This window comes from Myotis lucifugus, unplaced genomic scaffold, assembly GCF_000147115.1.
Source record: "Myotis lucifugus unplaced genomic scaffold, Myoluc2.0 scaffold_198, whole genome shotgun sequence".
NCBI lineage: Eukaryota > Metazoa > Chordata > Mammalia > Chiroptera > Vespertilionidae > Myotis > Myotis lucifugus.
In genome coordinates, this window is record NW_005871246.1 from 1,778,336 (window position 1) to 1,804,588 (window position 26,253).

Here is a 26,253-nt window from a genome sequence, read left to right on the forward strand (position 1 = left end):
CGAGCCGCCGGCTGTGCCGCGTCTGCAGCTCACCCGGGGTTGCCCTGTGCAGGTCGGCGAGGACTATGGGGCGCCGGCGCCCGAGGTGCCGCCGCCGCCGCCGCGGGCTGGGTAAGAGCTGGGCGCCACCCCGCCCCTGCGGTTCGCGGCGCCCCCAGCCGGCGGCCTGTCCTACCCCGAGGTCCCGGCCGCCGCGCTCCGGAAGCCCAGCCTCGCAGCCCGGGGTCCCGGGGAGGCTGGAGTGCGCTCCGCAGCATCTGGGAGAGCCTGTCCGGCCGGTGGTGGACTCCCCAGGGCGGGCCCCCTCTGCTCTCTCGCACCTCAAGTTCTTGCAGTCAGTGGGACAGCGCTGCCGCTGACCATGCCGTCTTTCCTGGAAGAGAAGTCGGCTTTCCTGTGGCTGTCACACATCGACTCCCCGTCTCCCGTCCTGAGCCACACAGAGCAGGTTGACGCCCCTGTCGGGCCAGCCCTGGAGAGATGAGAGGTGGCCTTTAGGTGCCCCCTGAACGGCTTTAACAGAGCGGAATCCTCCAGGGCCCTTGTTTTTCAAATTGGAAGTTTGGTTAAGACACAAACTGGTTTGCCCGTGTTCAGCCGCCCACATGACCTCTCCCCTCCACCAGGTTGGGGTGAGAAACAGGACCTCTCTCTGAAGTCGTCGGGAGGGGCGTGTGCAATGTGTTCTTGTTCTCTCTTCCCCCCATGTCTCCAAAGCCGTGAGCTGAAGTGTGTGAAGTGCTCGGAAGGCCTGCCGGTGGTGGTGATCCGAGCAGGGGACGCCTTCTGCAGGTGAGGCCTGGAGGAGGATAGGAGACCCTGGCAGAAGGGCTTGCTCAGAAGCTGGGATTGCCTTCCTTTCTGTGTGGGTACCAGTCTCCCACCGTTCAACTGTGGATCAGGTGGCAGAAAGGTATATGAGGGCACTTAGGAGGAGAGCTGGCAGAGTGAGTGAGTGAGGTGCAGGCAGGATGGCATTTCTGGGCAGCTAGAACACATCTCAGGGCGATTTGGAGCATCCTGGGATCTTGGGCAGGTGCTCCAGGTGATGCCTGTTTTACTTGTGAGGGACAGAGGAGTGGAAGGTGGGCTCAGCTTTCCCCTGCCTCGGGGCGGGGGGGCGGGTGTCCTTTATACAAGAGCAGAGACGTATTCTCGGAGGGGCCTGGGCACCAGCATGTTCTGTTTTATCTGAAGCTCTGCTGTGCCCCTGTCACATCGCCTTTGAATCAAAACTCTTCTGTGTCTGATCACTCCACTAGATTCACAGCTCCAGGAGGGCAGGGCTGGTCTCCCATTTTACCCCTGTTAATTCCTGGTGATGTTGCACGCTTTGTATAGCAAATGAACATTTGTTGAGTGAGTGATCAGCTCACATCTTTAAATTGGTCTCCAAGAGTGTTGGACTCTGCTTTCTAAAATGTTCCAAAAAAGAAACTGAAGGGACTGAATAAATTGTTTTCCAAAAACTTTCTCGTCCCTGAACATCTTTTGGGAGCTTAGTAGACTTGGTGTGTGCTCAGTAGGATGAAGTGTATGCCGCCAGGAAATACATTTTAGGCAAAGAAGCCACTGCTTTAATCACTTCAGAGCATCTAAAAAGGATGATCCTTCCAATCTGCTTGGAGAACTCGCTGATAAGAGGACAGACTGCAGCAGCTCTAGGCAAGGCCTGCAGGACTTCGGGGCCCAGAGCTCCCCCCTGCGCTTGCTCAGTTTTGGGAAAAGGTGGGAAGCTGACTTTCTGGTTGTAGGTTTTGGCAGTCTAGGTTTTGAACATTTTCCTCAATGATTGTGAGGATCAGCACATGTGGGAAACGCTGGCCTGACCCAGAGGGAAAGTATGGTGCAGGGAGGACATGGAGTGGGGGTAGCCACAGGGTGATCCCCTCCCCTCCTCACCCGCAGTGTCGTGTCTGCTGGGGGAACCTCACCACATTCCGGCTTTCCTGGGAGTCACTTCCTATGGCTGGTCACTTGGGGTCCCTAGAGCTCCAGCATTTTGCAGTCAAACACTGAGTTGAGTTACCATCCTCAAAGGACCTGTGGAGTGTTTGGTTGGCTCATTATAAGGAGTTTCTGTTCAGTGTTGGGAGGATTGTTGTGGACACAAGGATAGCTGAGCAAGAAAAAGGAAGCAGACGGTGCATGGCCCCAGGCATGGGGCAATTTGGGGGGGACAGTGTTGCCTCCTCTGTTCAGGGTGCTGTTCTCCACCCAGGCTGTCAGGGGAGCTTTAAAAAGCAGATGCCTGGGCCTCATCCCAATATACTGTGATGTAGTTAGTGATTCTAATGTGCAGTCAAGGCTGACCACCTCTGACCTAGTGAGCCCGAGAATCAGCTGGAAGTTTTACCGAGAACGCAGGTTCCCGGGACCTGCCCTGGAAGTTCTGATCTGTGGGTTTGGGGAAGAGCCCAGGACTCTGCGTTTCCAGGAGCTTCCTGGGCATTTCTGGTCCCAGCCGGATCAGAGCACTAGAGAAGGGCCTGTGTGGAGCTTCAGGCCTCAGGGCTCCTGCAGCCTTCTCAGTGTTTCCCCCTTCACCCCAAGAGGTGGTGCTTCTCTTCGTGGGGGTCTTGGAAGGGGTCATCAACTCTGCTCAGGGAAGGGCTGAGTGGCCTTGTCCTGTGCCTGCCTATGTCCATCTGTTCCACCAGCTGGGCCTTTCTGAGCGCCTGCCAGTGCAGGTGGCACCAGGCTCCTGGCCCCTCAGGCATCGGTTCACACTGGTAAGGATTGTCGGGGTGATGCAGGTGGGCCTTCCCATGTGGCAGGCTCATCCTGGGGCAACCATACCTGGTGAGAACCCCTCCATGCCGACCTCATTGTCAAGATGCTTCTTTTAAAGATGGGAGTTGGTAACTGAGCAGGCATCAGGCTGCCCCCCTGCAGAGGCCAGTATTGGCTTTCCTCTCTTGGCATGGAGGTAGGCATCCTGGGCCATGTGGCTGCAGCCAGTGGTGGTTTGTGTTGCAGGGACTGTTTCAAGGCGTTCTACGTCCACAAGTTCAGAGCTGTGCTTGGGAAGAACCGGCTGATCTTTCCAGGAGAGAAGGTAGAGTGTGGGGTGACTCCTCTGTGGAGTCCCCGACTGGGCAATTCGGCCCCCCAGGCCCTGGCTCTTAGCCCCTGCCACCCTTCCTGCAGGCAGCCTGTCCCAGCTGCATCCTACCAGCTCCTCCTGCTGTCCTGTGCCTGGGCTCTGAGAATGGACCCATGTCGGGATATCCATAGAGGAGGGGGGTGGGGCATGCTCATGTTGGAGATGTGGTGCCCTCCAGCAGTGTTCCTTCTTTCCCAGGTGCTCCTGGCGTGGTCTGGGGGGCCTTCGTCGAGCTCCATGATCTGGCAGGTCCTTGAGGTGCGTCTCCACACTGTTCTCCTGTGCCCAGGCCACCGCCCAACCGAGCTTGAAAGTGGAGGGTCAGCACCAAGGGGCTCTTGTTTAGAACTAGAGAGAGCAGCCCTGGAGGGCTCCTGGATGTGTATACAAGAGGTGCACAAGCCAGGAGCTGCGTCCGGAGTACCCAGCTGTGTCCCAGTTTAGCACTCTGTCCATTTGCTCTACTGTAGAAACATAATCACTGGGAAAAGGATGTCCTGGGGGCACAGCAGGGCGTCACTCAAGGTGGCCTTGAAGCCATGGGCCTTCTCTCATCCTGGGAGTGTGTCTGGGGCAAGACATTGAAATAGAAGCAGGTGTCTTGGGAGACAAAAAGTGCTTTGGCCCTGTCAGCTTCTTTGAGAAGTTGAAGAGAATGAGAGGCAGGGGGAGGGATGCTGTCAGGGGAAGCAGTGTTGGTGAAGACAGCTTATGTCGAGGTGGGGAGGGGAGAAGAAGGAACACTCCTGGTTGTGTTGTCCTGCCCGGATCACAGTGTGGGGCAGTTACGGTTTCTCCCAACTTATGACATAAGTCTGTTGTCATAAGTCAGTGCTGTGGAGGCTTTGGCCAGGGGGTGGGGCACACATGACCTGCACTGCCTGTGAGGGGTGTAGACTGGAGGGACTGGGGACAAGGCTGCAGCCGTGGGGTGGTCTGTATGGGATCCTGGGAGGTGCCCAGAGCTCGAGCGTGGTGTGTCTGCTCTCACTTTATGTCCCCTAAACCTGGCTGGAGGATCTGAGATAAGCGCCTGCTCCCCCAGATGTTTGTCCAGCACGTGGTGCCCTTCCATCTGAGCAGCAATTTCTTGCTTTTGTCCTGTTGTCCTGTTCCATGCTGAGCAGCCAGAGGAGCGTGGGTAGGGGGCATGGATGGCCATGTGGATCCAGCTGCTTTTCGGGGCACTGCCAGGAGCAGGAACAGACCGGGGAGGGCGGGCTTTACAAGGGATAGTGCAGACACCCAGGCAGTTTGAAGTGAGTCAGGCTATGCGGCTTCCCTCTGCAGCCTCTCCACTACAGCGGGGGTCATTGCCCCTTACAGAGAATGGTTTCTGTAGGGAGTGTCCTGTGGCTTCTAGCCGTGAGGCTGAGGCCAGTCCCTTCCCCTCTCCAGGGCCTGAGTCGAGATTCTGCCAAAAGACTGCGTTTTGTGCCAGGGGTTGTCTACGTTGATGGTACGTGTGGCCTTTTTTCTCTCCAAGATCCCAACCGCTTGGTGCAGGCCCCCTGAAACAGCTGGCACTGTGCCCACACCCAGGCCCTGGAGACAGTGCATTTGTCCACCAACAGATGGCACTGCTGTTGTCATAAGTCAGACCATCAGAGAGTCAGGCAGGAGCTTCGGCCTGGCCACCTCTGCGGGATCTAGGGCACTGAGTGAGATGGTTGAGTTCACTACCCAGGGGGCTGGATGCTAACCTGCCCCACCTCCCCTCCCTACCTCGTCCCTCGGCCACTACAGAGAACCCACTGCCCACTCTGCAAATGCTCCTCCAAGGAGGTCTGCAGCCTGTGGTTTCTCCAGGCTCGAGGGATCTCATGTGTTGGCCTGTCCTGCCTGCCTGGGCTCGTCTCCTACAAGCCATGACTCCTTTCTTTCTGCCTTTTTCAGAGGGAGCAGCCTGTGGACAGAGCCTGGAGGACAGAGCCAAAACCCTAGCCGAGATGAAGCTGATCCTGCAGACAGTTGGTTTTCCCTGGCACATTGTTGCCTTAGAAGAGGTACGTGGGCCCACCCCTGAGAAGGACCTCCGGAGGTGCCCGCTGGGATGTCCACAAGGAGTGCATGCCCACTTGTTGGGGCCAGGCTGCGGGCCTCTTGCCTGGGCCACGCCTCGGTATATACAGTGGTGGGTCTGGGCTTCATACAACTTCTCCACCCTCCCCTGCCCTGCAAGGTGTTCGGCCTGCCGCCATCTGTGCTTCGCTACCTTGACCAGGAGCCCTCAGGGACCAAGGGGGCCTATAAGGCAGCTGTGGACAGTTTCCTCCAGCAGCAGCATGCACCAGCCCAAGGGGAGGAGCAGCTGAGCCAGCCTGGCTCCCAGGACCCCCAGAGCCCAGCTGGGCTCCCCACAGCTGCCCAGACCGAGGCTCAGCCACCCACAGCTGCCCAGACCGAGGCTCAGCCACCCACAGCTGCCCAGACCAAGGCTCAGCCACCCACAGCTGCCCAGACCGAGGCTCAGCCACCCACAGCTGCCCAGACCGAGGCTCAGCCACCCACAGCTGCCCACACCGAGGCTTTATCTAGACTTTTCGACTCAGTGAAGACACTGACAGCCAAGGAGGAGCTTCTTCAGACCCTGCGGTGAGCCTCCTCCCCCCCAGGTCCTGGCCCTGCCCTACCTGTGTCTGAGATCCCTTGCCCTGCTCTGCAGAACCCACCTGATTCTGCACGTGGCCCGGACCCATGGCTACTCCAAGGTGATGACGGGGGACAGCTGTACCCGCCTGGCCATCAAGCTCATGACTAGCCTGGCGCTGGGGAGAGGGGCCTTCCTGGCCTGGGACACGGTACTCAGGGGCCAGGCTGCCCAGGGGCCTCCCACCCTCACCCTTTAGGCCCTTTCACTTGAAAGTAGTATCTTGTGAATCAGTTTTGGGGTCTTCCTCATGGAGGGAGGAGCCTGACACTCCTCAGCTGGCAGGGAAGGAGGGAGCTATAACCCTGTCAGCTGGGTACGGGGAAGAACACATCCCCCTCTCCCTCCCCAGGGCTTCTCTGATGAGAGGCATGGTGACGTGGTGGTGGTGCGGCCCATGCGCGACCACACACTGAAGGAGGTCGCCTTCTACAACCGCCTGTTTGCTGTGCCCTCTGTCTTCACACCAGCTATCGACACCAAGGTAACTTGCAGGACAGGGCAGAGGCTGCCAGCACATCTTCGGCAGCCTAAGCTGTGTCCACACCAGCCCTCTAGCTTCAGTGCTTGCCACCTGGTACCACAGTGGCGTCCCTATGTCCCCCAGCATCCTTGGAGCGTATACAGGATATCCCTTGGAGTTGGAGGACAGGTTGGTTGGTGCCTTCGAGGGGGAGAGGGCTCACAAGGAGAGGGAGTTGCCACACCCTGGTACCCATCCCTGGGAAGGCGAGGTGCCCAGCTTGGGGGGAGGGGTGGTCATGGACATGGGGAAGGGGATGATGGAGGGGCAGAATGACCATTGTCAGAGGTACTTAAAATTTTGACATAATTTTTGTTTGTTTTGGTGTGTTTCTTCGTTAATCCTCACCCGAGGATATTTTTTTCATTAATTTTTATTGAGAGTGGAAAGGAGGGGGAGAGAGAGAGGGAGAGAGGGAGAGAGGGAGAGAGGGAGAGAAGAGAGAGAGAGAGAGAGAGAGAGAGAGAGAGAGAGAGAGAGAGAGAAAGAAACATCGATGCACATTGATTGGTTGCCTCCCACACGCACCCAACTTGGGCGGGGCAGGGAGGGAACTTGCAACCCAGGTATGTGCCCTTTGACCAGGAATTGAACTGGCAACACTTTGGTCATTGATTTCAGAGAGGAAAGGAGAGGGAGAGAGAGATAGAAGCATCAATGATGAGAGAGAATCATTGATCAGCTGCCTCCTACATGCCCCATACTGGGGATTGAACCTGTAACCCGGTCATGTGCCCTGACCAGGAATTGAACTGTGACCTCCTGGTTCATAGGTCAGCGCTCAACCACTGAGCCACGCCAGTTAGGCCATAATTTAATTTTTAATAATGGCTGTGTTTAGAAGTGTGTGCCTGATTCACTCCAGTCCCAACATGGCAGACTCTCAGGAGCTGACTGGAGGAACCCATGGCCCCTTGGCCAGGCCTGGGGGCTGCTCCTCTGCACCAGGGCCACTCCAGCCCCCCATCTGATTGTCCCTAGGCCCCGGAGAAGTCCAGCATCCACCGGCTTATGGAAGCCTTCATGCTCAGGCTGCAGGCCCAGTTCCCCTCCACAGTCAGCACTGTGTACAGGTGTGTGTTTGTGCCGTGGAGTGGGAGTGGGAGCGTAGGCACTGAGCTCACCACCCTGGGGCTCAGGTCAGGCAGGAGCAAGGTTCTGGTTAACTGGTGGTGCCTCTGTGCCCTGTCCTCACACTTCAGGACGAGTGAGAAGCTGGTCAAGGCCCCAAGGGATGGCAATGCTGGTGGCCCCCCAGGCCCCCGCTGCCTGCTCTGCATGTGTGCACTGGACATCGACACTGCTGGTCTGTACTGCATGTTCTCGGGGTTCATGGGTGGAAGGGGTACCGGTGAGTGGGTATTGGGGTTTACCAATCCTGAGGTCCCCTCAGTCATTTCTGCTTACAGATAGTGCCACGGCTTTTGGGGCCCAGACCTCACATCTCTCCCAGATGCAGCCCCCCACCCCACCAGCTGAGGCACCCACAACACCCTGCTGCTCTGCAGGGGTGGGCAGGGCCCAGGGCTGTTGCCGGGGGGCTGAGCCCTGCGGGAGGTGAGTCTCTTTCCTGATCCACCCCACCCCATGGCTGGTCCCTTGCAGCTACACAGAGGGTGGTGGTACACCCGGGACCAAGCCCTCGGGCCCTGCACTGAGGGGCCAAGACCAGGCACACAGGTCCAGCTCTGCTCCCACAGGGAGGACCCCCGAGCCACTGTCATCGAGCAGCTATGCTACGGGTGCCGTGTGAACATGAAGGACTTGGTGAGTGGATCCTGCCTTGTGTTGGTGATAGGGGAGGCCCACCCACTCTTGGGGTGAGGGTGCAGGTTGGCACTGGCTTAGCTTTGTGCCATGTAGCCCATCACTCATGCCGGCTCTCTGTTGCAGCCTTCCTTGGACCCCCTGCCACCCTACATCCTGACTGAGGCCCAGCTCCGTAGCCAGAGGTACTGGTACCTGCTGTGCTGGGAGCCCTGGGAGGGGTCCTTCTGGATGTGAGCACCTTTGGGCTGATTCCCACTGTGTGGCTTCCCCCAGGGCCTCGGTCTTGCAGGAGATACAGGAGTATCTGATTGACAGTGATGATGAGGCGCAGACCGGTGAGAGCTGAGCCTCAGGATGGACCCTCGGGACCACCCCGCCTGGACCTCTGCCATGCTGGAGCAGGACACAGGGATGGGCAGGCAGCGTGCTGTCATCTGTTTGTATAAATAAAAGTTTTAATTAAAAAAACTCTACAGTACGTGTGGAGAAAGGAGGGCTGGGCCCCCTGGCCCAGTGTGTCTGGCACTGGGCCCTGCAGGGACAACGGAAAGAGACAGCAGTCCTGTGCTGGGCCGTGGAGGGGCCACAGCTCCCTTCTGACAGCAGCATCAAGGCTCAGTGGGCCAGGAGGACCTGTCACAGCTGGTGGCCTGGGACTGGAGTATCTGCTCCTGTGGCCTGAGGAGCACTGACCTCCTTCCTGCCAGGCCGGCTCCTTCATTCACGTGCACACGGAGCCTGGCTCCTACTCCTTTTCGCGGGTCCACTTGATCATGGTCTCCGGTGAGCGGTAGAGGAAGATGAGCTTGGCGTATAGCTCCTCTTCCAGCTCCAGCTCCCGCGTCTCCCGCACCAGGAAGATGTCCTGGCAGAGTTTGAGGATTCGGTCCACACACGGCAGCTCCTCGAACATGATGGAGTGTGAGATCTCACTGAAGAAGCCACGCACAAACTTGCCGATGACCAGCACGATGGACACATAGAGCCCCATGATCCTGCCAGGCAAGTGCGGGTGAGTCCTGGGGGCTGCTACCCACAGCCGCACCCCAGCCCCCAGGCCCACGGCACTGCACACTCACCCGTAGCCAGCCAGGAAGCCCAGGCTGGGTGGGCTGACCTTGTCGTTGAAGATGACCATGGGCAGCAGGTTGCAGTCAGCCTGGCAGTCCTGTAGCTCGATGACCCACCACTCAAGGAAGCCAGCAGCCCCCGAGCCCACACGCTCCCTCCGCAGCTGGATGCGCACGCCGAGGTAGTCCGCCTCCTCGTCTGGAGCAGAGCGGCGAGACAGTCAGGCCACACCCTCTCCCAGGGCAGAGGCCATGGCCCAGCACCACCTTCCCCCAGACACTCACTGGGCTGCAGCTGCTTCACGGGGTTGGCTTCAGGCCCGTTGGGGGCACGGATGTACTTGGGGAAGAGGTTAGGGATGACCCTGTGGGGAGGAATCCAGTGGGTCAGGTCTGGCCCAGCCTTCCTGGTGCCCCCAGGCCCCTTGGTCCCCACTCACACGGACTGGTCCGAGGTGCCCTCCAGCAGGCTGGCCAGCTGCCACCGCTCAGTGCTATTGGGGGCCAGGTCCAGGGTGTGCTTCTCGTTGGTGTACTCTACAGTGCCTCCCTTGGCCAGGTCCCTGCAAGCAGGGGTGCAGCGTGACCCACCGAAGCGTGCACCCCATCCAGGCCCCATCCAAGCCCAGGACGTACCTCTGGAAGTTCCAGGTGAAGCGCAGGGTGATGTCGGCAGTGCCGTTGTACAGCTCCCGCTTCATCTGGGCCCTGCTGGGCGGGCTGATGCGCCACAGAGCCCCGGAGCTGCCCTCGATCTGCGCTGTGACGATGTCCTCAGGACTGTACTGGCTGATGAACTGCATGGCCAGCTGAGCACAAGACGGCGCCTCAGTGGGGTGAAGCCAGGCCACCCCCACAAAAGCCATCCCTTCCCCTGCCAGGCAGATGCAATGTGGGGGCTGCTCACCGGGTGGGGGTCAAACTGCCTGGACAGCTCCTCATAGGCCTGTTGTGTGAAGGGCACGATGGACGGCTGCTGGGCACTCATGGTGAACAGGGGCTGAGGGTGAAACAGGGTGACATGGTGCTGGGGGAGCCTCCCTGACTCCCCAGGTCGCCAGCACGCAGGCCACGCTCTGCGTAGTCCATGAGGACCAGAAAGGGAGGAGTGGGAATTGGGGCTGCCTGGCCAGAGCCCTCAGTGTGCGGGCAGAGCTTGCACCTGCACTGCTTCCCGTGCTGGCGAAGGTGGCTGCTCACCTCGTAGCCCCCCAGCTTGAGGGTGACGGTGACGTCAATGGGCTGGTTGACAACGCCGACAACGGAGCGCACCAGAGACATGAAGAGCAGCGGGAACCAGATGATGGCCACGAGGAACAGGATTATAAGGCCACCCATGCCATACTTAACGATCTTCTTCTTCTTCTGCCCCTTGGGCTGTGGGTATTTCTGGTGGGAGGACAGGGTACGGGTCAGCTGCTCAGCTCCACCTTCCCAGTGCCCTGCGTCGTGCAGGCCTCCGTCTCTGCTCCCTGCCACAGTGCTGTCTCAGACCCCTCCCTCCCTCTGCTCCCAGAGCTGCCCTCCACGCCTCACCTTTCCATCCTCAAGGCCATGGTCTTGAGCTCACCCCGTGGACCCATAAAGCCTTAATTGAACATCCAAACTGACTGCAGAGCTATAGCAGCTAAGTCTGTGTGCTGGACAGGACAGAGATCAATGGAGAGATTCTGAGCCCCAAAACAAACCCACACAAGGAGACAGGTGCCAATCTCTCAGTAGGGAAAGGACAGCCTTTTCAATAAATGGACCCTTAACTAACACCATGTGCAAAAATTAACTAAGACCTAAATCACTGAAACTTTAGGGCAAATCTTTGTACCTTATATTTGGCAAAATATCCTCAGATCTAATACCAAAAGCTCAAGCAACAAAAGAAAAAATTTAAACTAGACATCATGAAAAATAGACTTGTGTGCTTCTGAGGACACCATCAAAAAAGGAAAAAGCCAACCACAGAATGGAGGAAATACCTGCAAGTCGCATCTCTGATAGAGTGTAGTATCCAGAGTATCTATGGAACTCTTTCAACTCAATAAAAGGTATAAAGTGCCACCTTTTGTTTACCTAACAGTTGCTTAACCCAAGGAAAAAATGGGCAAAGGCTCTGAAAAATACTCTCCAAAGAAGGGAGACATGGCAAATAAGCACAGGGAAAGGTGCTTATCATTAGCCAACAGGGAAATTCAAAGTCAAAACCACAGGGACGGGTAAAAAAAAGTCAGACCAGAAGGGTTAGCGAGGAGGTGGAAGAGCAGTGGGACTGCGATGGAGCAGTCGCCATGGAAAACAACTCGAGAGTGAAAGCAAGAGTTACCTCAGGGCCCAGCAACCACATTCCTATGTGTCTATCGAAAACAACTCGAGAGTGAAAGCAAGAGTTACCTCAGGGCCCAGCAACCACATTCCTATGTGTCTATCCAGGAGAAATGGAAACTTGTATGTTCAGAGTCTTATATGTGAATATCCATAGCAGCCGATCTTGTCTGGAACTGTTGAATAAAAGGTGGCATGAACCATAACCATAGACATAGACCTAGCACTAACCCTAACACTAGACTTAGCCCTAACCCTAACCCAACACTAACATTAACCCTAGCCCTAGCCCTAACCCTAACACTTTTACCAAGTCCTAACTCTATCCCTACCTCTAAACCTAACCCTAGCCCTACCCATAACGCCTAACAAACAAAAAGTTAAACTATTCTGCCATAAAAAGAAATTGTGACACATACTACAACATGGATGAACCTTGATAATATGCTGAGTGAAAGAAGCCAGTCACAAAGGCCACACTGACTTCATTTATATGAAATTTCCAGAACAGGCAAATCTATAAAGCAGGTGGTGGCTGCCAGGAGCTGGGCAATGAGGGGAATGGACAGTGACTGCTAATGGGTACGAAGAGCACGTTCTAACTTTGTGGTGATGGCTGCACAACTCTAAACATACTGAACCACCAAACTGTACACTTTAAATGGGTGAATCTTGTGTATGAATTCTCTCTGTAAAGCTGCTAAAAAAGAACAAAAATTCAGCTAACGTTATGGCAGGCATATTCCACTGTGCAATTTGCTCAGGCCACTGCCAACTGCCTGTCCCTAACAGGGCAGAGTTCACTATCCCCTCTCTAAGAAGCCCCTCTGGCTGCCAGGGAGAGCTCTAGAAATGCTCTCTGGCCCACAGTGGCTCTCTGGCCTCATGTTGCCATGGTTTCTGAGCCCAAGGAGGGGCCGCCAGTGTTTGGTTCTCGCAGTTCCCGTCGGCCCCAATGGGGAGTGACCAGTGTCCCTCTCTACCCTCGCCTTGGGCCCAGGCACCTTTTCTGTCTCTCGGCTGCACTTGATGATGAAGATGTTGGCATAGATGTCCTCCACGCACATCCAGTTGGACAGGGACAGCGTGGTGTCTGTCCAAACCCAGTCCATCACGGCCCGCAGCTCCACCAGGAACGGCACCAGCCGGAACCTACCCGAGACGGGGGACCCATCAGGAGGGGCTGAGGGAGGGCAGCCTTGACCCCCCTTGGGCCAGCCCACACTCACCCCTGGAAGAGGAAGAGGTTGAGGTGGTTGTACTTCTTGGTGAGGAAGTTGCCAAGGATGCGGGTGGGGTAGCCACAGCGGATCTGGTAGGCGGACAGGGCGAAGTAGATGCACTTCACAAAGTACCACAGCTGGGCTACTGCGTTCTGGCTGAACATCCTAGGTGGGACAGGAAGCCCAGATCAGGGCACCCCGCCCGAGTCCAGTAGCTGGAGCCCCCAAGGTCCCTGGACCCAAATGCAGCTCTGCCAGGCACCACAAAGCATGTCTCTGCAGGCTGGGCCTGACCCCCCAGCACCCACCTCTCAGTGACAGCAGGCAAGATGAAGAACATCCAGACATGGATGGCCAGCACCAGGACGACCTGGAAGGCCAGCTTGCCCAGCACGGTCTTGCGTAGGTAGAGGGCACGGTCGATGACCATAGTGCTGAACTGGATCAGCAGCATGACCAGGAAGGCTTCCGGAACCTGGTCATCTGACAGGGAGGACGTGATGTCCGTAGCCGCTGAGTGCTTCTGTGGCCAGGAAAGGAAGGGTCAGGGAGAGCTGGGATGGCCGCTGGGCTCTGCGCTCACAGGGGCCCCTGAGCCCAGCTCACCCCAAAGGCCCAAAAGCCAAACATGATGATGATGAAGTCGACCACGTCAGCCAGGAACATGAGGGCATAGACGTCAGTGGCTGCACGGTACTTGGTGTGCAGGATGTCGTGGAAGAAACGCCGCAGGGGCCGGTACACACTCTGGGCCCTGCGGACAGGCGGAAGGGAGCTCAGCTCAGGACCTTGGTTGCTCCCACCCACCCCTCCCCTAGGCCACTCCCAGGTTGGTCACTCACAGGGACAGGCAGAAGGTCTGCAGCCAGATGCCCACCGCCCTCATTCTTTCCCGGGGACGACTCCGCCTCTTCTGTCCCCGAGAGGCGGCTGCTGCCTCCTGCTCCTCATCCTCAGTCTCGGCTTCTGTGGGGGAGTAGTCACCACTGATGGACTGAGGCCTAGTTCAGCTCCTGACCATCCCGAGAGCCCCCCAAGGGGCTGCCATCACCCCATTTCACAGACCAGCAGACTAAGCACAGGCCCTCCCAGCATCACCAGCACTGGGCCCCTGGGGCTGCATCCTCTGGCTGGGGTGGTGACTCCCATGTGAGAGCTGGGTGGGCTGGGGTGGTAGCAGATTGACAGGGACATGTACCAATGGCTGCCGGTCCTTTGGGTTCTGCAATCTCCTTCCTCCTCCTCCTGAAACGCAGACCGATGCGCTTCGTGTCATGGGGCTTGATCTCCACGTGTGGCTCTGAGGGCCCATCTCTCACTTCTACTTGGATGTCATCCTTGGTGGTGGCCCCAGCCACCCCCAGCTCCTCCTGGGGCCCTGTGCTCTCCTCAGTCTGGAGTCCCAGCAGGGCTGGCTCCTCCTCAGGCTCCTCCTTCCCATGGCCCCCATCAGGCTCCTTGGAGAGCGGGTCCTCCTCGTGGTCCCAGAGGCCATAGCACTGAGGAAGGAAGGAAGGAGGGCCTTGGGGAGGCAGGCGTGGCTGCACGGGCAGCTCTTGGACCAGGCAAGATGGCCAGGCCCACCCTGGGACCCAGTGTCCAGGTTCGCCTCCTGGAACAAGATGGCTGAGAGGTGCCCGCCTGCTGCCCACCTGCCCTGGCACCTGGCACTCACCAGCAGCTGGGAACGATGGAAGAAGAGGGCCAGGAGCTGCACCAGGTCGTACTTGATGTAGCCGTCAGTCTTCTCCAGGCCCAGGATGCGAGGCGGGAAGTAGGGCTTGTTCTCATAGCGCCGCAGCACCGTGTGGCTGTTCCAGGGGAAGAAGCCAAACTGGAACAGGTATTTGGTGACCACCATGACCTGCGGGGCAGTGGGGCTCAGCATGGCGGGAGGGGCCAGGACCACCCCTTCCGCCCCCCAGGCCGCTGCCCACCTCAGTGAAGACGATGGCTGTCATCCAGAAGCGCTTGCTGGGCCGTGGGATGGACAGCATGGCCCACAAGAAGACCAGCACAGGCAACACGAGGGAGGTGGCCGAGGCGGTGACCATATGGTTGAGAACAATGATGAAATAGCAGAGCAGCTCAGAGTGGGCAGCCACACACTGGTACACGGCCTGCAGCAGCCGCAGCGCCCGGCCCTGCCCGGCCTCAAACTGCTCAGCCTCCTCCAGCTCTGGGATGCGCAGGCACCTGCAGGGTCCATGTTCAGGTAGGTTCTGGCCCCAGGCCTAGGCCCACCTGCCCCCGGCCCCACCAGCCGCCCCTCGCACACACCTGTCGAGGAGCAGCTCGCTGGCCGTGCGCATCCGGGTCCGCGTGCTAGCGGGAAGCTCTCGGGAGCCGTGTAGAGAAGCCCTGGGCTCGGTGACCATCTCCTCACTGCCACTGCGGGTGTTGTAGCCCGTGCTCAGGGGGCTGCTGGGGTCCTCGGGCGTGCTGCTTATTGGCTCTTCTGCCCCCAGCCCGCTGTGGGAGGGGAGGCTGGTCACAGATGGCAGGAGGGCCTCAAGGTCCCTGCTGGACAGGGGCTGGGAGGCTATGTGCCCGAGCATAGCCGCTGGAGTGTCCCTGGCTCTGGGCCTGAGAGCAGGTCAGATGCAGTGGGTCCTGGCTCCCACTTGAGCCCCTGCAGCCCATACCTACCTCGAAGCTGTGCTAGGCACATCACGTGCCTCCGAGGGGCCTGTTGGCATGGCCTCAGCCTCACTCGAGTATAGCTGGTCCAGCACACCTCGGTGCACCTCTCTACCCTGCAGGGCACACAAGGGGGGTAGGGAGGTGGTCCTCCCGGTGTGGGGGAGGAGGGGGTGGGGCAGGCACAGGGGTAGGGTAGTGTGGCAGGGCATGGTGGCAGGGGTAGGGGTGTGATGGGGTCGCAGTATGGTGGCACCCACCCTGAGCAGCTCCTGTGTGAGCAGGTAGCGCTCAGCACGTAGCACGTTACTCATGGCGCGGTGGTGCCGAGTGAAGGTGTACAGCCAGCGCGTCAGCCCGTCCACCAGCGCCTGTCCCAGCACCCACAGGAACTGCATGGTGCTCAGCACCCGCTGCATCACATGGCTCCGGCCTGCAGGGAGGGGCATTGTCGGGAGGGTCCTGGAGGGGCAGCCAGCGTGAGAACCCCAACCCCAAACCCCAGGGCCCACGTACCTGCCACCTCGTCCGCTGGACCCTCTGCCAACTCCGCCTCTGGACGCGGGCCGCCTCCTGGGCATAAGGGAGCTGGTCAGCGCCTTGTAGCCCTACATTCCCCACCCGCTACTCGCACTCAGCCGGACTCACCCACAGGCAGCTGTGCCTGCTCCTGCCGCCGCCGCCTCAGCACCGTCTGGGCGTTGGTCACCCAGGCCTGGTACGCCATCTGCAGGACAGGGCCTCGGGTTAGCACCTGCTTCCCAGGCCCAGGCGCCCTGGGCTCACCTCTGAGCTCCCGAGGAAGAGGAGGAGCCAGGGGTCAGCGCAGCTGGGACCTGCAGCCTGAGCCGGGGCAGGAAGTGGGCACCATGGGGCTGTTGTGGGAGGAAAGGGCAGTTTGCACAGCCCACCCGGCACATCACGGTTCTCACTTAGCACCCAGGCCTCAGGCCAGAACCAGGGACACAAAGGTGGACAAGAGGCTCCTGGCTCAGAAGACAGACGTGCAGCCAGCAAACATAATGAGCCCTCTTGAAGGCCAGGCCACCAGTGGCCACCACAGGCCTGGGGGTCAGAGTTGGGACCACAGGAGAAGGTGGGCAGAGGCACACAGCTGCCATGACCTATGGTCCCCACAGACTGCTGTCCTGTCTGGCTGGGCATCTGTCCTCCCTGTGCTGGCCTGGCCCAGGTGCTCCATGGACAGGGGAAGGCAGCCAGGGACCCTTCCACCTCACCTGGAAGGCACTCTGTGCCGATGGCCTGGGGTCCTCGGGCTGGGCCTCCTCCTCCTCCTCACTGTCAGACTCGAACAGGAAGTAGTCCCCAGAGTGGATGACTGTGGGCAGTGTGGGGTTCAGCTGGCCGTCCCCCACGTGGGGTTGGGCTCTGCAAGACTCTCATGTTCATGGGTTTGGGGGGGCAGTAACAGCATCCTGTGACCCCAGGGGCCAAGGCCCGCATGCCCCCAACCCCCCTCCCCGGGACAGCCTCAGTGGCTGGAGGCAGGGAGCAGCAGGCTGGAGGACGGAGGCGCATGCACAGGACACATGCCAGAGTGGCGGGACGAGACCAGACGGGACGAGAGGGACACAGGGAGGGGCCAGGAGAGGAGAGGCTGGGAGTGGGCAGTGGTAATTCAGACTTCGGAATCCCCGAGTTATAAAATGCAGAGCCGGTTGTGGGGGGCCCAGCCCCTTGTTACTGCATGGCCGGCACCCAGGCTGCAGGTCAGTACCGGCAAGCTGTACGCCCCAAAGGCGGTAGCAACTGAGAGGTGAGGGGGTACCCAACACACAGCAGCTTGAGAGAGCGGTCATGGCAGCCAGGTTGGGGCAGTACCTGTGGCGTGGTCCAGCCAGGGCCGCCACCACTGTGTCCGTGGTGGGGAGGAGCCCCCTGGACGGCCGGGACCTGTGAAGGGGAGGGGGTGGCGAGCATGAGCCAGCAGGGAGAGTCATGGAGAATGAGGGTGTCCCCTCAGCAGAGACACACAGAGCCCCTTCATGACCAGCACCCTCCCATGGTGCTATGATGGCAGAGGACAGCCCACACGTGCAGACGGACAGTCACTGGCAGGCTGTGTGGCCTGCAGGGACAGAGAGTGACCACATGGCACAGGACAGGTGGGCCGGAAGCCCTGTGTGACGTCACGTGGCACAGACACGGACAGGCTCCAGCGGCACAGATGCACCAGTGCTCGGGGGCCCTGGGGGCTCTATCCACTCACCTGGCTCCTGGCCGGGGTCCAGGGCCTCCTGGGAGTGGCTGAGGCCCACCGGGCCCTGCCTGTGCTTTTCCTGCTTGGCGCGGATACGTTCCATCCTGTGGGTGGGAGACGACTCTGAGCATCGGGCCAGACAGGAAAACACCCCCACCCCCAACCTGGTCCCCCAGACGGCACCTACTGTCTTTTCAGCTGGGCCAGGGACTTCTCCTCGGCCTTTCGGTGGTAGTCGATGCTTTTGAGGTTGGCAGCGTTGTACAGGGCGAAGCCCCTGTGGGAGTCAGTGAAGCCAGGGGTGAGCGCCAGTCTTACGAGCTCCCTCCTCTGGGCTTAGCCCACCCCCCCAGCCGCCCAGGTCCTCCCTGCTCACAGGCTGGCTCTCCAACATGACACCCCATCTGTACTGCAGTGAGAGGGAGGGGAGACAAAAGCAGTGGCTCTTCTGCCCCCAGCCCGCTGTGGTGTGGGGAACGGATAGAGGTCTGGGTCCCTGAAGCAGTGTGTGTCCCTGACATCCCCAGCCACCTGCCCTCTCCCACTCACGGTCATACTAGCCTTTGACCGTGCACACGAGGCTGAACAGCTGGATGACCCAGAAGCTGGGGGTCCCACCTCCAGTCTCATGGGGTAGAAAACGTGTAAATGAAGAGGTGGCCATAGGGCCTACAGAGGCCAGGGATGGGGAGACTTGCTGGCTCCCTGGCCAGGCACGGGGGTGGGGTGGGGCAGGCTCTCTGGTGGGGTCCACCTCAGGCCAGCGTCGGGGCAACAGTAAGACTGAAACGCCAGCCCACAGAAAGCTAGGGCTGAGACCACATGCCGTGGACAGTGTGCACTCAGGCCCCTGAGGAGTGCTGATGACCCGTGGCCCTCAGTCGCTCTAGGGGACGTGTGACATCCGGCACAGTGCCCTGCCCTAGAGGGGCCCAGGGATCCAAGGCGGGGCCAACCTGGAGGCCTGCAGAGCAGTGGCCTGGAGCTCGGCCTTGACGTGCAGGAAGTAGTAGCTGAGGAAGACACGGCGCTGCAGCAGCAGGAACAGGAAACAGACACTGTCCCAGAGGACGCCAGCCTCCTCCACTGGCAGCAGGCAGTCCTGGTCCCTGCCCAGCATCTCCTTGGCTGTGAGACAGGGGCCAGCCCGGGTCAGGGGTATGATCGGGGTCAGGAACACGGGTGGGATCGGGGTGTGGGGCAGAGGTTGGGGACCTGAGTCAGAGGCAGGGCTCAAGCACATTTGTTGAGGATCAGGATGCAGATCAAGACCATGGGGCGGGGGTGTGGGGAACGGATAGGGGTCTGGGTCCCTGAAGCAGTGCGTGTCCCTGACACCCCCAGCCACCGGCCCTCTCCCACTCACGGTCATAGTAGCCTTTGACCGTGCACACGAGGCTGAACAGCTGGATGACCCAGCAGAAGCTGCTCTGCATTTGCTCCACGAAGACACAGGACAGGAGCTGGGGGCGGGAGGAGGGTCAGCCAGACTACGGGATTGGGTTCGTGGCTGGGGCTGGGGCTGGACAGGCTGGCCGGCCGGCTCACCGAGAGCATGTTCTTGGAGATGATGACAGTGACGTTGTAGAGGATGAGGCAGTCCCACAGCACGAGGCGGGGTCGCGTATCCTTCTGCAGCAGGGAGGTGCCGAAGAGCAGCAGGTAGAAACAGGCCAGCAGGTAGCCCAGCCCAAAGACACTGATGCGCGTGGCCCCGGTGATGAACACCACCACCAGCACCAGCCAGAAGAGGTAGCGGAAGACAGCGACTTTCAGCATGTCGAGGTAGGACCTGCCGGGCGGGGTGCCGGTTACCCCACCGCCCCCCGCAGCCTCGGGCCAGAGAAACTCCCGGAGGCCCCTCTGCTGCAAGGTCAATGTCCGCCCCTCATCTCGTCCCAGGACACGACCGGCAGCACTTGCCCCAGGCTCCGTCCTAGCCAGGTGTGTCCGTCAGCCCTGCAGCCCCGCCGCCTATGCAGCCCCAGACTGGGCTCTGCAGGCTGGCGACACCCCGGGACCCACCTACAGTGAACGAAGTTGGGCACAGGGTTGGGCTCCCCCCGCAGAGGCTCCAGGTGGTCGGTGTTGACGCCGGCCATGTGCTGCCACTCCTCGGTGCGCTCAGCCAAGAACCCAAGAACACCTGCCACTGCTGGGAGGCGCAGAGCAGCAGCAGGAAGTCACCTGCGGATACACGGGAGGCCGCTGCCGCTCGACCCCAGGAACCGCTGGCCATGCGGAGGCCTGGTCCACGACCGGCACAGGGCACGGACCCCGTACCCAGACCAGAGAGAAGCATGGTGTGTGCACGTGGGGGCTGGGCAGACACATGTCTACGAGTGTGAACACTGGCGGGTGATGTCCACACATGGATATGGAAGTTGGGGATCACGCCTGTGTACATGTTCTGCGTATCTGGGCACCACACGCACATTAGGAAACGAGTTAATGTGCCTGACTGCACACCCCGTGGGCATCAGTCTGTGCACACCTGCATCTGTCCCTCTGCCCACCTGTGCACACCTGCATCCACCCCCACATCCATACCTACAACCATCTCTGCACCCACACCTGTGTGCACACCTGCATACACACCTGATGGCAGGGTGTGCACATGTGAGGAGGGCCTCAGTGCCATGGGACTATCCTGCAGGACTAGGCGCACCCATGAAAGGACCCTGCCCCCCCCCCCCCCCGTCCTGCCGGGGAACCACAGCTTTGGGCCAGCTGGCAAGGCCTGGACAACGCACTCCTCGATAGCTGAAGGGAGCGTCTGCGCTTGCCCGCTGCCCGTGCAGAACCTCCTTGGCCTTCACTGAGGCTGGCGGGTGGCACATGTGGACAAAGGGCCCAGCCAGTGGGCACTCACTGATGAGGTTGGTGGAGTTGGGGGCCATGAAGAAGTCAGGCAGGTACAGCCACTTGATGAGCACCGAATTCATGGGGATGGCCTGGCTCCAGCGCCAGGGGTAGTCTGTGGGCAGAGGGAGCGTGTCAGGGCTCCGGACAGCCTGTCCCTTCCCCATTGGCTGGCCCACAGCCTCTAGGGGTCCAGTGTCCACGGTTCTTCATCCACATCCACATTCACACAGTCAGCCTCAAAAACACCACCACTCTCCTTTGGAGTCCGAGAACATACAGGTCCAGAGCTTCCAGCACATGCTTAACTACACGTTTCCCAGGGATAGACCGCACCCCAGGCCCCCATGGGAGCAACTGTGTGAAGCTATGGGGCAGCAGGTGGGCAGGGCAGTCTCCTGAGTGCTGGCCATGGTATGGCTGGACCACACGAGACATCATTACACACCTATCAGAACGGCTAATACTATAAAAATAGTGACACCACCAAATACTGGCGAGGATGTGGAAGGACTGGATCACACACATGCTGCCGGGGGAGATGTAAAATAGGACAGCCTCTCTGGGCTTTTATGCCAGAGAAGTGAAAACTATGCCACGCAAAAACCTAGACACCAACGTTCCCAAACTGGAAACAACGAGATGTGTCCCTGTGTGAAAGGTCAAACCAACTATGGTACATCCAAACACTATACGACCCGGCACGGAAAAGGAAGTATCGATACACTCAACAACACAGGGCAGGCGGGAAATGCCCGGGGCACTGCATGCGGCCACAGCCACGCACGCTGGCCAACTCCGTACTCCTGCCCACAGCCTGCACCCTGCTCACCAATGCACAGAGCTGGGGGGATGCCCAGGCACAGCAGGTACTGGTACAGCAGGAAGAGCGTCAGGAAGAGGCAGTAGTTGGGCCAGAGACGGGCGATGGCCCTCCGGCGCCGGCGGGTGAGGATGGCCACCAGCCAGCAGCCGTGCAGGATGACCATAAAGTTCATGCGCTGCCCGATCACGTTCACGGCCATCAGGAAGCAGATCTGGGGGTGGCAGAAGGGCAAGAGGAGACGAGAATGGGAGACGGAGGGAACTGGTGGAGGGTCTTTCTTGGACCTGCCTCCAGGCAGCCGGGGGCCCAGCAGGCTGGCTCGGAGGGTCACAGGCAGCACAGGGAGCAGAACACCTTTGCCTCCAGGCAGGTGGGCCTGCAGCCTAGGCTCACGGCAGCCCACGCCACCCTCCTGGAGGGATGAGGAGGCTGGACGTGGCTCCCCCGTGCAGGGGGAGACTGAGGCTAGGAGGCTCTGTGGAAAACTCTGACCCAGTCTCCAGCCTGAGTCCTGGCCCCCGTCCTCACCCCACAGGCCAACCTTGCCCGGGAGAACACAGCACCCTTGGCGGTCCACCTCTTGTGCCCCCAGGCGGCCCCTGTGCACCTGTACATGGCAGATGCTCAACCAAGGCCCCTCTCCCGAGGGCGGGCACAGACCTCTGATGGTGAGGGGCGACTCACCTCCAGCCCAAATTTGTAGAAAAAGAAGTTGATGAAGTACTTGACACAGCTAAGCAGGTCCCGGTCCAGCTGCTGGCGGGTGCCTTCGATGCAGACGGCCTGGGCGGGCAGCGGGGCCAGCTGGTGCTGCCGGCGGTGGTGCTCCTGGCGCCGGTACACAATGGCCTCGAACACCAGCAGCAGCAGGATCTGCAGGTGGTTCTGGGGAGGGGGACAGTGAGGCCCTCCAGTCCTGCCTCCAACCCCTGAATGCCCCAGTCCCCTCGGTCCGACCCCGCCCGCCGCCTTGGCCCTGCTCTCACCTGGATGTAGCCCAGGTTTGGGAAGCCCTTCCGCACCCCAAACCAGTTGGCCGGATCGACGGGCCCCCGGTACAGCAAGGACTGGTTGATCTCCATCTTCTGCAGGTTGGTGCTATTGGGGAGGGGCTGGGAGACGGGGGCAGTGTCAGCACCTGCCCCCCGCTGGTCACTGGACGCTGACCCAGCCCTGCCTTGAGTCCCTGTCCCAACAACAGCTCCAGAACAGGTCTGGGCCAGGCCACAGCTGCCACCAGCAGGGATACGGGGGTGCTGTCAGCCTCGAGACCACCTTAATGGAGAAGGGGACAGGGTGACTAGGGATGGGGAGACTTCAGCAGGGGTCACGGGGGAAGTAAAGAGAAGCTCTGGGCAGGGGCTCCCCTGAGTGGCCTCCCCCTCCCCGGTCTGGCTGGGGCTCCCCTTCGCTTGAGGAGACATCTGGCCCTGGCACCACCTCACCCGTGACCTGTATTTCAGCAGGAAGTTAGCCGAGTCAGGACGCTTCTCTAGCCCAGACACCCTGGCATGGGGAGTGGGTCCCCCATAGACCAGGTCGAAGGACACCTCCTCTAGGCAGCCCCTGGCCCCGAGGACGGCCCTCTGCATCTGTCCCTCACACCCTGCACTAAAGGAGCCGTCCCTGCAGCACCACCTGCGGGAGGCTCGCAAGGCTCGGGGACACAGTGCCGTGGGCGCACCTCAGTGCAGTTGCTGGAGTACTTGTGGGGGCTGACGACCTTGAGCTGGTAGAGCATCTTGCACACGATGATGATGCAGGTCCACACGGTGGACAGACAGGAGGCCATGGGCCGGAAGCGGGGGTAGGGCAGGGCGAAGGCCCAGAGCACCACCAGCAGGAGGTTCATCACTGACACCTGTGCGACAGCCAGGCAGGAGGGCTGAGCCAGGCAGGCGGGCTGAGCCAGGCAGGCGGGCACTCCCTCCTGAGGCCCCGGGATCCAGGGATCCGGGGAGGCCCACGAGGTGCCCTGAGGGGCCACTGCAGACAAGGGAGGTGTGTGTCCTCTCACCTCCTTTAGGGCCACCCAGACGGTGTACAGGGCCACCAGCTTAAAGATGTGCAGTTCCAGCAGGCGTCGCACAAACAGCTGCACCCGGGTGAGGACGTTCGAGAAGCTGGCGGACAAGTCCAGCAGCCGCTCGGCCACCAGGCCCCATTTGTTGGCTGCGACTGTGGGGCGGGGGGGCAGGTGGTGAGAAGGGAACAGGCACCCTGGACCTGGGGCTGTGCTGTCCAGGGTAGACAAGACTCCCCTGGGGCTCATAGGGGACCCACCCGGTGACCCGGCTCCTTGGCACCCTACACTCATCTCTCAGGGGCTGTACTCCCTTCTGACTTACCTTCCGGGACCTGCGTGGCCTGGTTGGAGCCAGCAGTGCCCAACCCCTGGTCCCTGGGGGCTTCCTCCTCCTCGTCCTGCTGCAACAATGGGGTCCCGCTCACTGCGTCCTGCCTAGGACAGGCCCCGAAAGTGTCACTTCCTCCCAGTGCTCCTGCCCTCCTGGGCTAACAGTGCCCCCTCCTGCCTCTGCTGGGTGACCTGTGCTATTTGTGCTGCAACCGTTAGGTCAGAGCATGCGGCCCAGCTGACTTTCCACCGTGGAGACCCCGCTGGGTCAGAGAAAACATCCCCTACCTGAGGCCCCTCGGCATTTGAAGACGATGGCCAAGGTCTTCCCACGGTTCTGGGACCCCCACCCGAATCCCACCAGCCGCCTTCCCCTCCCAGACGAGGCCCTTCTCTGTGCCGGTTCAAGGTGGAGACACTGCAAGCCCCTGTGCGCCCACTGCCCACCCCCCACCAGCCAAGACCAGAGCCTGCACTCCTCGGAGGCAGGGGCAGGCGCACCTGTGAGCCCAGCGGGGGCGGCAGGCGCCGGGCAGGGGGATGTGCTCCAGGTCGGTGAGCTGCATGAAGGGCTGGTGGAAGTAGTGCAGCTGCAGGATGCAGGCGAGCAGGAAGAAGCCAGGGATGAGGATGCTGGAGAAGAGCTCGGACACGCTGAACTGCTCCAGGCCCAGGTCCCCCAGCCTGTGCAGGGAGCACCGTCAGCACCGCCTGGCCCTGCAGTCCCCGACGCAGAGCCTGGGGCCTGAGGAGACGAGGGGCCCATGCCCGGCCCTCGCCCGCCTGCCCACCCGCCGGTGACTCACTGCTCGTCAGTGAAGCCTGTCAGGTTGCGCCAGTACATGGGGAAGTCCTGGAACTGGAAGGTGTAGACAGCGATGAGCACCAGCATGGTGTAGGCCACCACCAGCCACCAGAACACCTTGAGCAGCTTCCTCCACAGGCTGTAGTAGACCTGCAGGACGAGGTGTGTGAGGCGCCCTGCAGTGAGGCCGGTCTGCTTGAGGGTCCCACCTGCCCGCCCCCAGGTACCTGGAAGAGGGTGAGGCAGAGCAGGAAGAGGAACATGTAGACGATCTTGTAGACGACGAGACGGCCTGCGAAGCTAACCACGATGAACATGCCGGCGCACACGTAGATCCAGTACTTGACATAGATGCCAGTGACCAGCTCCCCCAGGCTCCGGAGCAGCGTCCGAGTCCGCGTGGGCTCTGGGGGCCAAGCCAGGGGACCCGGGTGTGACTTTAGGATCAGGCGGGAGGGGGCTGGCCCAACTGCCCCGCCCACTCACCTGTGTCCGCCACAGTGACCTCCATCAGCGCGGAGGGTGTCTTCTTCCTCCTCAGCAGCTTTTCCTTGACAAATTGGCGCAGCAGGAGCCAGAAGGTCAGGGTATACAGCAACTGCGATGGGGAGGGGCAGTGTCACTGAGGGGTGGGCAGCCTGGCACCCCTCCCAAGCCAGGGCCCAGCCCAAAAAGATGTGGGCAGGGGAGACCCCAGCAGAAAGGCGGCCAGCCCGGCCCCTTGTTCCTGTAGGAACAAGCTCATCCTGTTGCTTACACACCTGCACACAAGTTCATGCACAAGTGAACACATTTGCACACTAGGCCCACACGTCTGCATATGTTCACACATATGTATGTAGGAGTTCATATGTTTGCATGCACACCTGATACACATACTTGCACACAGGCTCAAACATCTCACACAGTGAGATATGACCCACTGAGGCCCAGGGGCAGCACGTGACACTCACAGAACCTATGCTAGGGAGACCGGACAGTGCCCCCTAAAACACAAGGTCATCACTCATGCACTCCAGCCACTACTCTGGGCTGGCCAACAGGGACCCCGTGGCGACCACTCAACAAGGGCCTGCCCTCCTGAGCTCCCACTCCTCTGGGAGCTGGCCCACAAACAGAATGGCACTGTCTTGGGTCCTCACGCAGACACCCAAGGCACCAGCACATGCTCACAGGTGCCCTGGAGTGAGGGCACTCACCATGGCTCCGAGGTCCAGGCAGGGGTAGCGCGTGTGCTCCAGCCCCAGCTGGCGCAGGCTGACGGGACCCAGGGTGGTGGGCAGCTCCGAGTGCAGGTCCATGGCCCACACGTAGCGCAGGCTGCACAGCGCCAGCCCGTAGAGCAGGATGAAGGGCGAGCAGAGCATGGCCATCTGGTGGCGGCTGCGCACAGTCCAGATGAGGCAGGCCCAGAGCAGCAGCACGAAGGTCAGCCAGCTGTGGTAGGTGATGCTCCACACCTGGTGGCAGGGGCCGGTGGGCATGGCTGCACAGTCCACCTGGCCCCGTCCCGACCTGCTCCCCCAGGATACCGAGGGGGCAGGGCCCCAGGGAGGTGCTCAGACAGAAAGGCAAACATGCCCATCGGCCTGGAGCACAGTGGCACAGGACACACGCCACCCCCACACCACACATGATCACACACACATTCATATACATGCACATACACGCACAAATACCCTCATACACACACACTCACAATTCATATACACACATGCTCACACATATACACACGAACACATGCTCACACATGCCCACTCATACAAACACATGCTCACACACACACACACACGCTCACATACGCAGCTGTGGGCTAGCCAGGGTGACTCTTGGCCAGCAGGACACAGCTGCCTTCATTTCTGGTGAGGACGCATCAGGCTGTGAA

General features: G+C 60.2%; 2 protein-coding genes across 18 annotated transcripts in view; one reads left to right on the forward strand and one right to left on the reverse strand.

Moving 5' to 3' along the window:
* Positions 1 to 25: 25 nt before the first annotated feature.
* Positions 26 to 8,517, forward strand: CTU2 (cytosolic thiouridylase subunit 2). Of its 17 annotated transcripts, none has more exons than XM_023761072.1 (16): positions 26 to 111; positions 718 to 792; positions 2,980 to 3,058; positions 3,305 to 3,364; positions 4,505 to 4,565; positions 5,003 to 5,112; positions 5,289 to 5,701; positions 5,772 to 5,907; positions 6,109 to 6,240; positions 6,364 to 6,408; positions 7,261 to 7,352; positions 7,482 to 7,585; positions 7,689 to 7,836; positions 7,980 to 8,046; positions 8,173 to 8,231; positions 8,323 to 8,517. In XM_023761072.1, the coding sequence occupies exons 4-16, from the start codon at positions 3,344 to 3,346 to the stop codon at positions 8,393 to 8,395; spliced, it is 1,461 nt and encodes a 486-aa protein (XP_023616840.1). In that variant the 5' UTR covers positions 26 to 111; positions 718 to 792; positions 2,980 to 3,058; positions 3,305 to 3,343; the 3' UTR covers positions 8,396 to 8,517. The 17 variants fall into 17 exon arrangements, 16 of the variants coding, with proteins under 16 accessions (XP_023616840.1, XP_023616841.1, XP_023616834.1 ...); XM_023761060.1 differs by lacking the exon at positions 26 to 111 and having other exon boundaries at positions 124 to 792; positions 5,289 to 5,603; positions 5,634 to 5,701; XM_023761061.1 differs by lacking the exon at positions 26 to 111 and having other exon boundaries at positions 124 to 792; positions 5,289 to 5,573; positions 5,634 to 5,701.
* Positions 8,485 to 26,253, reverse strand: part of PIEZO1 (piezo type mechanosensitive ion channel component 1) — a 53,990-nt gene continuing 36,221 nt past the window's right edge. Inside the window, 41 exon segments of the mRNA XM_023761104.1 lie at positions 8,485 to 9,044; positions 9,129 to 9,318; positions 9,405 to 9,484; positions 9,560 to 9,682; positions 9,756 to 9,928; positions 10,027 to 10,119; positions 10,320 to 10,508; positions 12,440 to 12,587; positions 12,665 to 12,823; positions 12,967 to 13,181; positions 13,265 to 13,412; positions 13,501 to 13,624; positions 13,857 to 14,157; positions 14,334 to 14,522; positions 14,596 to 14,854; positions 14,939 to 15,130; positions 15,308 to 15,414; positions 15,559 to 15,731; positions 15,815 to 15,871; positions 15,947 to 16,025; positions 16,537 to 16,637; positions 17,141 to 17,212; positions 17,529 to 17,623; positions 17,707 to 17,796; positions 18,476 to 18,647; positions 18,886 to 18,982; positions 19,068 to 19,311; positions 19,545 to 19,654; positions 19,657 to 19,706; positions 20,392 to 20,496; positions 21,214 to 21,418; positions 21,892 to 22,092; positions 22,194 to 22,319; positions 22,892 to 23,068; positions 23,225 to 23,385; positions 23,556 to 23,668; positions 24,065 to 24,247; positions 24,370 to 24,518; positions 24,596 to 24,774; positions 24,855 to 24,966; positions 25,568 to 25,828. Of these exon segments, the coding sequence (XP_023616872.1) occupies positions 8,795 to 9,044; positions 9,129 to 9,318; positions 9,405 to 9,484; positions 9,560 to 9,682; positions 9,756 to 9,928; positions 10,027 to 10,119; positions 10,320 to 10,508; positions 12,440 to 12,587; positions 12,665 to 12,823; positions 12,967 to 13,181; positions 13,265 to 13,412; positions 13,501 to 13,624; positions 13,857 to 14,157; positions 14,334 to 14,522; positions 14,596 to 14,854; positions 14,939 to 15,130; positions 15,308 to 15,414; positions 15,559 to 15,731; positions 15,815 to 15,871; positions 15,947 to 16,025; positions 16,537 to 16,637; positions 17,141 to 17,212; positions 17,529 to 17,623; positions 17,707 to 17,796; positions 18,476 to 18,647; positions 18,886 to 18,982; positions 19,068 to 19,311; positions 19,545 to 19,654; positions 19,657 to 19,706; positions 20,392 to 20,496; positions 21,214 to 21,418; positions 21,892 to 22,092; positions 22,194 to 22,319; positions 22,892 to 23,068; positions 23,225 to 23,385; positions 23,556 to 23,668; positions 24,065 to 24,247; positions 24,370 to 24,518; positions 24,596 to 24,774; positions 24,855 to 24,966; positions 25,568 to 25,828 (6,252 nt within the window). The 3' untranslated portion in view covers positions 8,485 to 8,794.

Bases quoted from the DNA above. Each gene is read 5' to 3' on its own strand.
- CTU2 (XM_023761058.1), top strand. From the start codon at position 680: ATGTGTTCTTGTTCTCTCTTCCCCCCATGTCTCCAAAGCCGTGAGCTG. The intron at 6,241-6,363 runs GTAACTTGCAGG...TATGTCCCCCAG, and splicing joins CACCAGCTATCGACACCAAG to CATCCTTGGAGCGTATACAG. The intron at 7,586-7,688 runs GTCTGTACTGCA...TTCTGCTTACAG, and splicing joins ACTGGACATCGACACTGCTG to ATAGTGCCACGGCTTTTGGG.